The sequence below is a fragment of the Mya arenaria genome, chromosome 9, assembly GCF_026914265.1.
Source record: "Mya arenaria isolate MELC-2E11 chromosome 9, ASM2691426v1".
In the NCBI taxonomy this organism is placed as follows: domain Eukaryota; kingdom Metazoa; phylum Mollusca; class Bivalvia; order Myida; family Myidae; genus Mya; species Mya arenaria.
Genome location: NC_069130.1, coordinates 38,697,540 through 38,711,373, shown reverse-complemented (window position 1 = coordinate 38,711,373; position 13,834 = coordinate 38,697,540). Strand labels below are relative to the sequence as shown.

Sequence of the window (13,834 nt, the reverse complement as noted above, 5' to 3'; positions counted from 1 at the left end):
TATTTACTTCACCTTATGCATCTTTATAGACCACATACAAAATTTCAAGAATGTATTGTAATTTACAATTGCCAAATTTTTCATTTCAAAATTGAACTATTTTTCGGTGCACAGGGGACACATATTGAAACCCAATATAATATGCATTTATTTTCACTTATATGTTAATAAAAACATTATTTGGGATCAACTTAAGACATTTCTGTGTATATGTTAGAGTGTATTCCTCAAAATTAATCAAGTATCACATTTTTCACAACAATTTCCTCAAAATTCAACAGGATGACTGAATTAAATGTATTGAAGTGCGAAATCAGCTGAATTTGAGATAAAAATATAATAAACGTCAAAACTGTCAATCTGTGAGAGTGCAGCTTTAAAAAGTCAACGGAATCGTATAATATGATCATAGTGTGATTAATATGTTTACCTCTGTTAATAAGTTGGGCTGTGTCGCAACGTTAAACGACAGTTTGTTCTGGAAAACCTTGCAATTTATCATGACGCTGATCACTCCGTTAAAGTCACTGTCTTTGATGGAGGACATGGTCTTGTAGCCATCAGGAGGCAAGAAACACTTGCCTATCTCCCAGGGAATGGTGCTCCATTTGTCAGCATTCGTATTCTTCCATGATGGTCCCGAAAACCTGTGATGTTGAACTATTTCATCACGGACGCCTTCACAAATCCCATTTGGACAAGGAGCATACAGTTTTTGAGGATAGTTATGAAATCTACAGTTTCTAGTACTGGTGCATATCCCACGAGTTGGGCACTTCAACACGTTTTCTGTGAAACAATGTACACATGCTGCCCCGGATGGAAGACCCTTGGATGTTCTAACGGTGCTATAGATGTCCTGGTGAACGCATGTCAGTCCGTCCTCCAGAAAATCTTGCAATCCGTCCTTGGTGATGTTGAGGGCGAGGGCGGCCTTTACCCAGTTCTGGGCTTCCTTCGTCTTTAATGATTCTCTATAAGAGGCCATTGTTTTGCCATTAGATCTTATTCAATACCTGGTAAAAGAAACAAGTCACTGAGTATTACTTACATTACTAAAGTCCTCTTCGGATTCTTAAACAAATTGAAATTTCTAGCATTAAAATAAGAGCTGCACTCTCACAAAGTTACTGTTTGCCAACTTATTTATTATTGTCTTGGAATGAGCCATGTTTTTGCATAAATATCTGCAAACTAGTGGTATTAGACTGCTGACAAATGATCAGATCGCAGATTTTTCATATTTCCATCGAAAATTTATCTTTTATGGCTAAAAGAGTTACTAACAGTTTAAGAAAACACATTTTTTTTAACTAAACTATGAAAATCTGCGATCTGATTTTTGTCAGCAGTCGTATATCACTGGTTTCCATTCATTTTGATATAAATTGGGTCGTTCCAAGACATTTTTTTTTTTTAAAGTTGTCAAAACGTTCAATCTGTGAGAGTGCATCTTTAAGAAAATGTTAAAATAACCACCACATTTTTCACGACATTTTTTTTTTTTTTTATTGGCCTGCATAATATCCTATTGCCCTCTATCCACATATTACATTACATGAACCAAGTTTTAATACTTCATTATACAGGGCAAAGATCCAGTTAAGGGATTGGTGTATTCACTGCTATACCAGCCAAATGTATCATAGGTGCTATACACAGCAGCTTTTATAATTTTTGGATAACATTTTTGCTGTTATTATAGGACCCTTTTAAAGTGTAGTAAATTGATTCTTTATGTTGCCATGGCAACCAATAAAATAAAATGATGTGCATGATATTCGGACAGACATCCCCTACGGTGGAATCGGTAGGGGGTTAAAATTATTACATATTATACAGCATAAAAGTATTTAAGTAATAACCATTGTAACGGTTCACGGTTATTATATTTTTTACCAAAATAATCAATTTAATGCGATGCAGTCGCATAACTCTTTATTTTGGTAATACATACTGACATAACCCTTAAAGCTGCACTCTCACAGATTTACCAATTTTACATTTTTTTTGTCTTGGAAATAGCATTTTTTGCGTGATTATCTGCAAACCAATGATACAAGATTGCTGACAAAAAATCGGATCGTAGATTTTTATATTTCCGCTAAAAAAACTTGTGTTTTATGGTTTAAACCATTACTTATGGTTTAAGAAAAATGCATAAAAAATCATTTTTTGAACTTAAATATAAAAATCTAAGATCTAATTTTTTGTCAGCAATCTGTGAGAGTGCAGCTTTAAATCAGCTTTGTATTCGAGATAATATTTTGTCTACTGGTTCAGCCCCTAAAACAGCTGACTGCTAATTTACTTAAGTGAATGTACTGCAGATTTTAAAAATACTGCTATCCCATTGGGCAAAAATATAATTTCGACCTCCAATCGCAGGTTTGATTAGTATATACAAATTTATTTTAGCTTGATTGTGACGAAAGTTAAGCTTATAGAATCGCTCCCGGGTCCGTTTCCTGGGCAGAAACCAGTACTGTGTCCATTTTGAGAGGCCATGAGAAAGTACCCCTGGTGGGGATTGAACCCCTTGGGTGAGAGGCGGGGCACCTAAACCACTAGACCATTCTCACCCTGATGGGGATCAAACCCACAACCTCTTGGGTGAGAGGCGGACACCTATTTCACTAGACCACTCTCACCCCTCTCGTTATAAATCCAATCTATGGAACCCATAGCATCATCACTCTGGTGAACGAGAATGATTGAATTGATGCTGATCCGTGGTCTAGTGGTAGCGCACTTGACTATCAATCTATGGGTATGAGGTTCGACTCCCATGCAGGCCTACAGCCTATAATATATAGTAGTATCAGGTATCAGCAGATAAGGTAAATGAAATTATAAAACTATGATTCATTCACTTTTTTTTTCGGTACATGTGTAGATGCATTGTTATAGTACAGTATTATTAATTGTATTTATAGTTATCCTTCTTAACCCCGATTTATATGTCTGTTGTATAACATTTACGTAAAGTTTTATTCTATAAGACTGTATGTTTCTTTGTATATGTTCTGATTATCAAGTGTCATGTTTCTTCATATCGGAGGAAATAAAGAATCCCTCTTTACTTATCTACATGACATGTTAGAATAATTAATGCGATTGTGGTAAAAATAAGGTACAGTACAGCCTTTTAGCTCACAGAGTCACTGTTAATATCTGAATAATCCAGGGCTTTCTCTGGCCATTTTGGGAAAAAGACCCTGGACATTTTGGGAAATTTTGCGTCGTGAAAATGCCGAAATTGGGAAATTTTACAATTAATAGGAAAAGCTGTGTAGTCTCTAGAATTAGAAAAAGATTTAATATTAGTTTATTTTCCTTTTAAAGGACCCAAAATGGCTGAAATATCAATCCTTGGGTTGTAAATATCTATTGCAATAAATCATGACAGATAATATTTCATACTGATCTCTGAATGTGATGAAAATCAATGATTTCCGAGATATATTATCAGAAAAACTTTACATGACATGAATTATTAGGATGTTGCAAATGAACCAATACAGATAAAAAGACTTTAAAAAAAAATATATTTTTTTATTGGTATTTTTTTCTGAAGATTGGGAAAAATACCTTATATTTTGCTTTGGGAATGGGTCTGATAGTCGGACCTGTGGGTACTATACAAAAAGCCCTGTAATCATAAACAAAATTGATGATTATGTGTTACTTAGTAATACTATGATTCACAGCCTATAAATAAGTATGCGCTGGGATACCAAGATGATTTTTCACAAAGCTTATCATTTATGCACCAGTCAATTGTAACCACGGCCCCCCCAGGTCCGGGGAATAGCGAGGACTTTGACTTTCGGTCCAGCCAACCCCGGCTAAATTCCCCGCTCTGCAAGGACGAACAGATGGTAAATTCTCCGCCGAATGCCCCCGCACATCAGGGACCCTAGGAAAGGCCAATTCCCCGCTATATTTAAAGCGATGACAAAACCACCGCATTCACCCGGCACTGCGGGGCCACCTGAAAGGACAAAAACATGGCCCATTTCCCTGGTATACCCCCGGACCTGGGGGGCCGTGGTTACAATTGACTGGTCAGTGTTTGAGGAGTCCACTGGACTCCTTAATTCCAAAATCAAGGAGTCCGGCATAAAATTAAGGAGTCCAGGATAATTACAACATTTATTCAAATTTATTGACTCAATGCTCCAGCTAGCCCTAAATAACAGATTGGGACACCCGCTGCCCTTTTCAAGTACCCAGCTGCCATTTTACTACACCCTGCTGTGCCCTTTTGTTTGCCAGTCAATGTCCAGGAATGAGTTATAAATGTACATACTTTTGACACTAACTTAAAGTTAACAGCTGAGGTAACAAACTGTAAGTATTGAAAGAAGTAACATCACATAAAAAGTTGAGTACTGGCCCTTGCAAGTGTCCCATAAACTTTAAAGGCTAATTTAATTCACATCAAAAGTGTCATTTCTGACCTACCCCCTGGCTGGAGCAATGATGACAGAACAGAACAGAACAGAACAGAATGTTTATTATCTTATGCATATACAGCATATCGATGATTCAATAGAAAGTTTAGGCATAACGTCAAGAAATGTACAAATAAATATACACGATAATGAATGCATGTACAAAGTTAACGAAAACATTCAAGACAGTGCATGATAGTAAACATACATAAAATAAGCTGAGAGCGATACGTTAACAAATACAATTGACAGGACTGTGATTTGCGTTATTAAGTTATACTATTTATCAAATTAAGACGTTTAATAAAACATTTACACAAGAAATTAGATAAACTGTTTAGAATCGTCTTATTTTTAGTTGACAGTAACTCCACAAACTTAAACATGCTTGGTCGAATCCTATATTTTGGGGGAATAAACCTTAGTCTAAGCTCATTGTAAGCTTCACACTCGATAACGAAATGGTATTCATCCTCGATCACACCTTTGTCACACAATGTACACAGTCTATTTCTTCTTTCAATTCCTCTATGGCGCCCATGTTCAATTTCTAAACAGTGCGATGATAGTCTTAATTTTGTTAATGCATGTCTATGCCACTTGTTTTCTATAACTGATAAATGTGGAGAGAACTCAAATACAAGTTTAACTTCCTTATATAATGCGAGAGTTGGTGAGTTATTTACAGCTAATCTCCAAGAAGTAATGTATTGATCCAACAGTCTTTGCTTTAACAAAACCATAAATACGTTTACATTCACAGATTGCGGATAATACCAAACATCATTAAAGCCGTTATAACACAGTAAATGTTTCACTTTAAAAACCCAATTTTCAACGCCATGTTCACACTGCCTACGGGCTTCATTATACAAAAGCTAAGAATGCAATTCACGTTATAATTTGTAACAAGCTTAAACCAGTACTTAATAATTTTGCATTGCCTAGTAATAATTAGCGGGTAGCGTCCGGTCTCTCTATAGACCGCTGCGTTCACTGTTGACATCTTGACACCAAGAACTCGTTTGAGGAACTTCCTGTGCACCATTTCCGCCTTTTCGGCTGCTGAGAAACCCCATACTTCGCCACAGTAGCACAAAATTGAAGCCACATATGAATCAAACAGATTTATCATAATATTTAACGGCACTTCAATCCCCTTTGTTATGTCAAACAACGAGTGCAAAGATTTTTCCGCTTTAGACGCTAAGGCATCTATCCCTTTTTTAAAAGACCCGTTCGAACAGAACATGAACCCAAGATAAATAAATTCGTCCACCACGTCGACCGCTGTGCCATTATAGGTCCAAATGAAATTGTTCAAAGCTGCTCGCCCCCTCTTTTTGAAAACAACTATTTTCGTTTTCTCTACATTGACATGTAGCTTCCACCTGTCGCAATAACGTGATAACGAGTTGAGGTGGTCTTGGAGCCCTTCCGGTGTTTCACTCAACAATAAACAGTCGTCGGCGTACAATATTAGGAAAATGTTTATTTCGTCTACTGATAATCCAGAAAACACGTTATCTTGAAGTGAGTGTTCCAAGTCATTCAAGAAAATAGAAAACATTATGCAGGAAGTTATCTCCCCTTGAAATAAGCCTATGTTATTTGCGAAAAGCTCGGAGACATTTTCACAGTATTTAACACATAATTTAACGTCATTATACATATCCCGCAATATTGCAAACATCTTGCCGTCGACCCCTGCTTTAATTAACTTGTACCACAAAGATACTCTAGAGACAGAATCGTATGCTTTTCGAAAGTCCACAAACGCAGCATATAACGGTTTCTTGTCAGTAAGACATCTTTCTATTAAGGCATGTAAAACAAAAACAGCATCAGATGTTCCGTGCTTTTGCTTAAATCCAAACTGGGCATCTGAAAGTTTATCATTTGCATCTGCCCATTTTTTTAAACGCTCGTTTATAACAGTAGTGAATAACTTCGCAAGACAACTTATCAGAGTTATCCCCCTGTAATTGTTGGGATCGTCAGCAGGTTGTTTCTTTAATAGTGGAATAATAACTCCGATTGATCAATTTTTTGGGTACGCACCGGTGTCAAAAATCTGGTTAAAGAGTTCTGCGAATGGATGCACCATAATGTCTATTGTATATGATGACTATTTATTCAATGATTTCACAGAGCCTTTGGTATTTCATTTCTGAAGGGCAAACTAGAGATTTGTATTCTGAGAGCACAATAAAGTTATATTTTAATTGTTTTATTCAAATAACATGAACATGACTGAAACTATTTATCTAATAGATTCTAATATGACTTGAAAAAATTGCCATGAACTGAGGATCTAGCATATAGAACCTTGTCCTCTTGTGAAGTGGCTGTGGAGCCATCAGATATAAGGGAATTGAACGGGGCATTATCAAATACTGAATTTTGTTTAATTGGAACATTCATCTGCAATCAGTGCAATGAGACACTGACATGCCTTATATGTTGTGCCAATACTAACAGACTTTGCAATATAAGCTTGGTACATGGTGACATAGTCTGTGTAGGACTGTCCTTATTTCTGAATAATGTTCAGCATCCATAAACAGAATGCACTACCTGTCAAAGATAGCTTTGTTCAGCTGAATTAACAAGCAGCCAGCTGGTGACTATTATTTTTCCCTTTTTTGCATTTTCTTAGCTTATAATATTATCATGGCCCTTAAAAGTTTTTTGATGGCTTTCAATCGCATGTTAGAGTGCACAGTGACAAAGCTCCCTACAGTCAGGTACTCATATACAGATATCAGTTCAAACATCAGCCAAGACAATTGTTTTAACCATGCTTGCTGAATTTCCTTTCTCTATAAATTACAAACTCTTTATCTTTTTTTCTTTTTCAGTTCTTTTAATTTTCGCTGCCGGTGGCGAAATCCATTTTACCGTTGACATAAATATTGTTTACATCTAAAATCAACGAGGAATATTTTTTGTAAACACCGTTTGACGGTTTTATCGATTTAGTTACCATATTACAAACATTAAAAGATACATGAATACCGGTCTATGACGTCACTTACTACTTTAAAGAGCGTCAAAATGATAACGATTTGACGAGAGAAATAATTATATACGAGCTTTCGGATACGATTTGTGTACAATTGGATTTTGAAATGAAGGAGTCCGACGGACTGCCTAGACGGAAAATCCGGTAGTCCGAGCCGAATTTTAGGAGTCTCGGACTACCGGACTCCCGTTAGTGTCGAACGCTGCTGGTGCATTAATAGAAAGGCTGGTTTCCTACTATAAAAACAATAAAATATAAATAGAACCAAAATGCAATACTTTTGTCATAGAGAATGACAATTCATATATGTATAACTACATGTATGATAAACAAGTCTAATTTCATCTATTCATGACATTTGTGCAACCGTTATGGATGAATGAGTACAGTAGAATCTATGCGATATAATCAGAACGTATTTTGTTAATTCTAAGCCTTTTTCCATTTAATAACTTATCTATTATTTTCCCCCTCTTTAACCAGTATGTATGTTCATATGTAATTGTTTATTTGGAGGTTTTAATGGGATAATGACTTTCAAGGTTTGAGCAGTATACATATCGTCCTAGTCCCTAAAATCGCGACCAACCTTGATTCGCGGCCATCTTTGTTTTTACCTGGTTATCACGTGAAATGCACGTATCTGCAAAGCTATGACGTCATTTTTACTACAAACTATTTACAAGAGTAGATGCTTTCAAACTCGCGAAAAAATGTCTTCAGAACAGATAAATTCACTTAAAACAATGGTTAACACTGTAAACAACGTAGTTTTACTAATCCCAAATTAATTGCCATAGAAACAAACCATATTTGCCACATGACATCCATAAAAATTCGCTGGTTATTTCGTCTGCTTTTTATACATTTTATCAATGACGGTCACGTGAACTAAATTATTGTAGGAAGGCAAAACAAAATTATACTTTATGTTTTCATGACCCATAGTCTTAGTGTCAAAATAAAGAAATTAGTGAGTGTTAATTTCTGTTTTAGGTGCATCCCTAAGCAGTGATAAAGCAGTGCATGATTTATTTCCAACTGCCCTTAAACATGCTTATGTACAAAATGATCAGAGAGGAAGGCACTTATGTCCTAAAGTCATCTAGAATGTTCAGTGTCCCTGAAAATACACTTAAAGAGACAGTTTTGTCTTTGGGGTAAATTATTCTATCCCCCACTATGAGTAATTTGGCATGATTTAATGTTTATGTTTACAAAATATTGTAAATCTTTTATTACAAGTTAAAATTTTGAAATCAACATTTTTAAAGATATGTTAGACTGTTTTTCTCAAAAAAACAATTGATTAAAATAGTGTTGGCCTAATTAAAACGTGCTGACCTAGATTACGTCAGAGCTCGCGAATCAAGGTACTAGAATCAAGATGGCGGCCTAGTTTCAGTGTCTGTACTCTGTTGACATTATTTACGTGAACTTTTGACCGTTTGTTCTTAAATACTTGTGGAAATATGGATAAATAAATGGCAAGTCTGACAAAAGTAATTAAATTATTTCATTGTTTTGCTCAACTTTATTATTTTTTATTTATTCCTTACATCCGCGAATCATGGTTAGTCGAGGATACACGTAAAACGAAAGCAGTTACATGAGTTAGAAGCGTAATAAACAGGTCTAACAGGATCATGAAATTATACGTGAAATGAAACATGATTTTCAAATATTAAACTCAATTAATATGGTTTTGCATTTCCTAAATGTCTCTGATTACACACATAATGTGATGCTGATCTGAAAAGTTGTTGAATTGTGTTAAAAAAATCAAAACTCACATTTACGGCCGCCATTAAAGCAAATACGTGACGAACATTCAACAAAGCGCATGCGCGATAACATTTGGGCGTCAACCGTAACAACTCGGCCTTCTCCGGCAAGATTCAAGATAGCGGACAACTTCAATTGCAACAACTGGACCATCTCCGGCAAGCTTCGAGATAGACCTCGTAAATTGCAGTAAGGATATACGAAAGTGCGATGCGGCCGCCGGCGATTAAAACCTTTTCCATCCGCGTAAAGAAGGCCCACTGTAACAACAAAGAAATGGATTGTGTTAAATTAAATGTGCTGGTTAAAGAGAAGATATTAATTGTAACATCAAAGAATGTTCGCATTTAAATATTTCTAGATGTTTTTCTTATACCTGAAGCACACTGTTTCCACTAAACAAATCGTTAGCACACAGAAAATGTACTTGACAGTAATAAATGTCATATACAGAGTCTGTATATTAAATCGCATTCTCATTTATCAGAGGTTCGATCGTAATAAATCTAATCTATGGTACGCATAACATCATCACTCTGGTGAACGAGAATAATTAAATTGATGCTGATCCGTGGTCTAGTGGTAACACACTTGACTGGCACTCCACGGGTCGCAGGTTCGACTCCAATGCAGGCCGTCTCCAGCCTATAGGAATGACGTCACCATTACGTCATATGTACTTCCGTTGTGTGGAAAATTCTCAATAAATAAATGTTTTTATGATTGATAGACATGTTTTCACATGCTCAATACAATGTAAATAAAAAAAATATCATTATTCCTGAATTTTTTATACATTAAGTATTTATTCTTGCTTGATTTATCATTTAGAGTAGATATTAAAGCATAAACCGCTGCCCTATAGTTGAAAGGTCATTTTGGAAGAACTGTCATGGCGGACGGTGCAATTTTTAGAGTTTGTTTTTCAAGTGGAGTGATTTTTCTTAGGAATAACTTGACCCCCTTTTGTATTGGCTTAAAAGGTAAAGCTTGTACTTTAAGAATATATGTGGTTATCATAGCCTGCATTCGCTCGAAATGCCTTTAAATGTTGTCTAAAAATTATAATTTTACATTGAATTATATAGGGAATAACAATGGTGGTGTGTAACCTATAGTATCAGGTATCACCAGATAAGGTAAATGAAATTATAAAACTATGTTTCATTCACTATATTTTAGTACATTTGTGGATGCATTGTTTTAGCACATCACCATTTATGGTATCATTTATAATTATTCTTCTTACCTGATATATTTGTTTTGATGTATAAAATTTACATCAAGTTTTGTTCTATATGTTCTGATTATCATGTGTCATGTCTCTTCATAACGGAGGAAATAAAAAATCTTTCTCTCTACTTTTTGACATGACATGAAAATTATTTATACGATTGTGTTAGAAAAAGGACGTAGCGTGGTAAATGTACGTACTTTAGTTTCTGCAAATTAAAAGACCGTTTTATCTAAAAACGTCCATAACAACATAACGTTAATGTGTATTTGAAAGCAAACCTAAAATCTAAAATACATATTGGTGGGAAACAGAGGGGAATAGATATTTAATTTATAAATAATAACACACAAAATGGAAATGTGTTGACTAAAAGACAATGGATTACTTCAGCTACTACAAAATGTTACAAACATTGATAACTACAATATTTAAGTTGGAATTATAAAACCTGTCAAAAAGCACTATGGTCCTGTGAAATATCCCGTAAAGAACGAAGTTGTTAACTTGAATAATTGTTAAAATTAATAAAACAAATGTTGAAAAAAAGGTTCTGAAGATAAGATTTTCAAACATATCCATTGAGACCTGGGAGTAGGATTATATGTTATAGGCTTCAGACTTAATATTATAGTGAAAAGCAGCCCTACTCGGACTGTCATGTTTTATTTTGAACCAATATGGAGTGCAGATAAGCAGGTCAGCTAAGCAACATTTACTTGATATTATTTTAAAATCGGGCAGATTTTTTTTGTCATTTTTTTCCATAAATTCAAATAGTGAAAAGTAGCTCCGCCCCTGCATGACATTTTTAGGAACCAACATGGAGTGAGAAAGTCTTAAACAGGGTCACCTAAGGAACATTTCTATAAATCATTTTGAAATCGGCCCAGCTGTTTCTAAAAAAGAAGATTTTCCCTTTTTTCATTTCGGTTGCCATGTCAACTAGAGTTCTGCATGGAGCCACTCCAGAAATATTTAAGAGGACGGACAATCACCCTATAACAATAGCTCTCAGTGAGCATTTTTGCGATCAGGTGATCTTATCTTATAAAGTCTACTCATGCTTTTTGTTAACCGAGTTGAAGTACAACGCCGGGAATGCCACAAAACATACTATATTTAAATGTTATTGTAAACAATTAATGGTTAGGGTACAATATCCCATTTATAAAGCCTTTCATCTCATTTAAAATCGATGAATAAAAGAAAACTCACTCTTTTTAAATGATATTCCAAAAATTTCGAGTTCTGGTCTAGGGCTCAGCCCGCCGTGTTTTAAGCCCAACATTTGCCAAGTATATAAACTTATTTCAATATTTTACCTGTTACTCATTATGACAGTATTGCACGACAATCACCCAAATTATAAATATTTAAATAAGCTTTTGATCAAGTAATAAAACAGTTATTTCATGGTGTTTTGGTAAAAGTTAAAACTGTTGTTCTTGGTGTCAGGAATGATGTTCCCAATTCTCAAACATGAGTGTATGCATACATGTAAAAAACAAAATAACAATAAAGCAGAAAACGAAGACACAAGACACGAAAGAAAATATCTTACCCACATTTTTGCCTGTGGTCCGAATGAAAAATGAATGGGATAAATTTCTGATAAAGCGAATGAGCAAACGTTATCAGAACATTTTTATCTCGTACCAGACACCGCCTTGCAGTTCAAACTTTTATTAGATTATATTTTTATGTACGTTTATTTAATTTGTTCAAAGATAATAGATATATGAATGCTGATCTAAAACAAGTATAGATTACGTGTTTCGGTTTTATTGTGTGTCGTCCATATCTTTTAGTCACAAGTATGATATTCAAATCAGGACAGTGAGGGTCTCGGATCAAAAACTGAGTAACAATTTAGATAGTCATTGTCCTATTCATTTCTGTTTGTGTTTTAGATTTTGGTTAAAGCCATCCATAAATGACGTTTACAGGAGTTTATACTATTATGTTCTCCTTACTTACCTTGACGTTTTCATTTGTTTCAAAGTACATTTAAAAATAACCTGACTGTTAGGAATACAAACTCGTTCAGAAGTAATGAGCAACATAAGCTTGCAGTTAAATTGAAAATAGTACTCGTCAACAGTGGCGGGTCTACCGGGGGGCACGGGCCCTATGTGCCGTACATAGGGCCCGTGCCCCCCCCCCCAGCGGGCCGGCAATGTTTATGGGGGCACATCTTTATTGATTTAACTGTACAAATAAGTTGTTTTGTCACAATTTAAATTTTATATAAGCATTTGAGCAAATCATCGAGTATATTATAGTATACGAAACGAAAAAGTGTTTTGAAAAATGACATCGGGGCCCGAACATTCGATAAAAAAAAAATCGGCGCCGGCTGCAGTTATACGCGTAAGTTAACTGTTTTCAGAATATATCATATACCAGATATATAAGTTGTTTTAAACGGTTACATGTGTACACAACATGCACGTCATTTATTTATTTAATAATTTATAACAATGACATCCGAAGTACAGGTCTACAGTCTCGTTGATTGCAATCAATATACTGTAGTGTAGGTTTATATAGCACTAATTTTAAAGCATAAATATGTGTGTCTGAGATGGACGAGTGGTTACGCCTTAGCCTGTTAGTCCGTCGACCCTGGTTCGATTCCCCATAACGGTGAGATATCTTTGGGTTTTTTTTAATTGTTTATCTCAGTAAATGATATCTTTTTAATTCAATTTATCGCCAAACATTATTGCCAGTGAAGACAAATGTTAATTCCATGTCATTATATGATCAAACAAATGCATTCAAAAAAAGGTTTAGTTGTGCCCCCCCCCCCCCCCCCCCCCGTTTAGAAAGTCCTGAAACCGCCCCTGGTCAATGTAACCTACATTTTCGAAAAATCAGTACCTTAATAGCAAACAAAGATGTGAAATTACGTGCAGGTGGCCATGCTTGTCAAAGCAATAACATGATAACATTATGATACGTTGATAACCTCATTTATACGGTACAAATGAACTACAAAACAGAAACATCGGTACATATAAATAAGTAAATAAGTAATAAGGATTATATCGGGATAAACTCTCAAAACTGATATTTTTGCTGTAAAAACCGATTTATTGTTTTATTTTTAACATGTTGATATATTGATAAAGAATATGACATATTTCAATCAAGTTAAATTATAATAAACAACAGAAACAACAACACTGTAATTTTAATTTGTTAAAAAAATACCACCAACCCATAAAACTTCATCAAACTTCAAAACCCCCAAAACCTCAAAATTCAAAATCAACTGGTTTTTTCTATCAAACAATAATCAATATGTCTTCTTATTTTGTTTCATAA

The 13,834-nt window shown here is 35.0% G+C and overlaps 1 protein-coding gene across 1 annotated transcript; it reads right to left on the bottom strand.

Moving 5' to 3' along the window:
* Nucleotides 1-406: 406 nt before the first annotated feature.
* On the bottom strand, nucleotides 407-9,305 carry LOC128245990 (uncharacterized protein CXorf38 homolog). Its single transcript, XM_052964201.1, has 2 exons — nucleotides 9,276-9,305; nucleotides 407-1,016 (listed from the first exon to the last, which is right to left on the bottom strand). The coding sequence occupies exon 2, from the start codon at nucleotides 986-988 to the stop codon at nucleotides 407-409; it is 582 nt and encodes a 193-aa protein (XP_052820161.1). The 5' UTR covers nucleotides 989-1,016; nucleotides 9,276-9,305.
* Nucleotides 9,306-13,834: the final 4,529 nt, after the last annotated feature.

Bases quoted from the DNA above. Each gene is read 5' to 3' on its own strand.
- LOC128245990 (XM_052964201.1), bottom strand. From the start codon at position 988: ATGGCCTCTTATAGAGAATCATTAAAGACGAAGGAAGCCCAGAACTGG.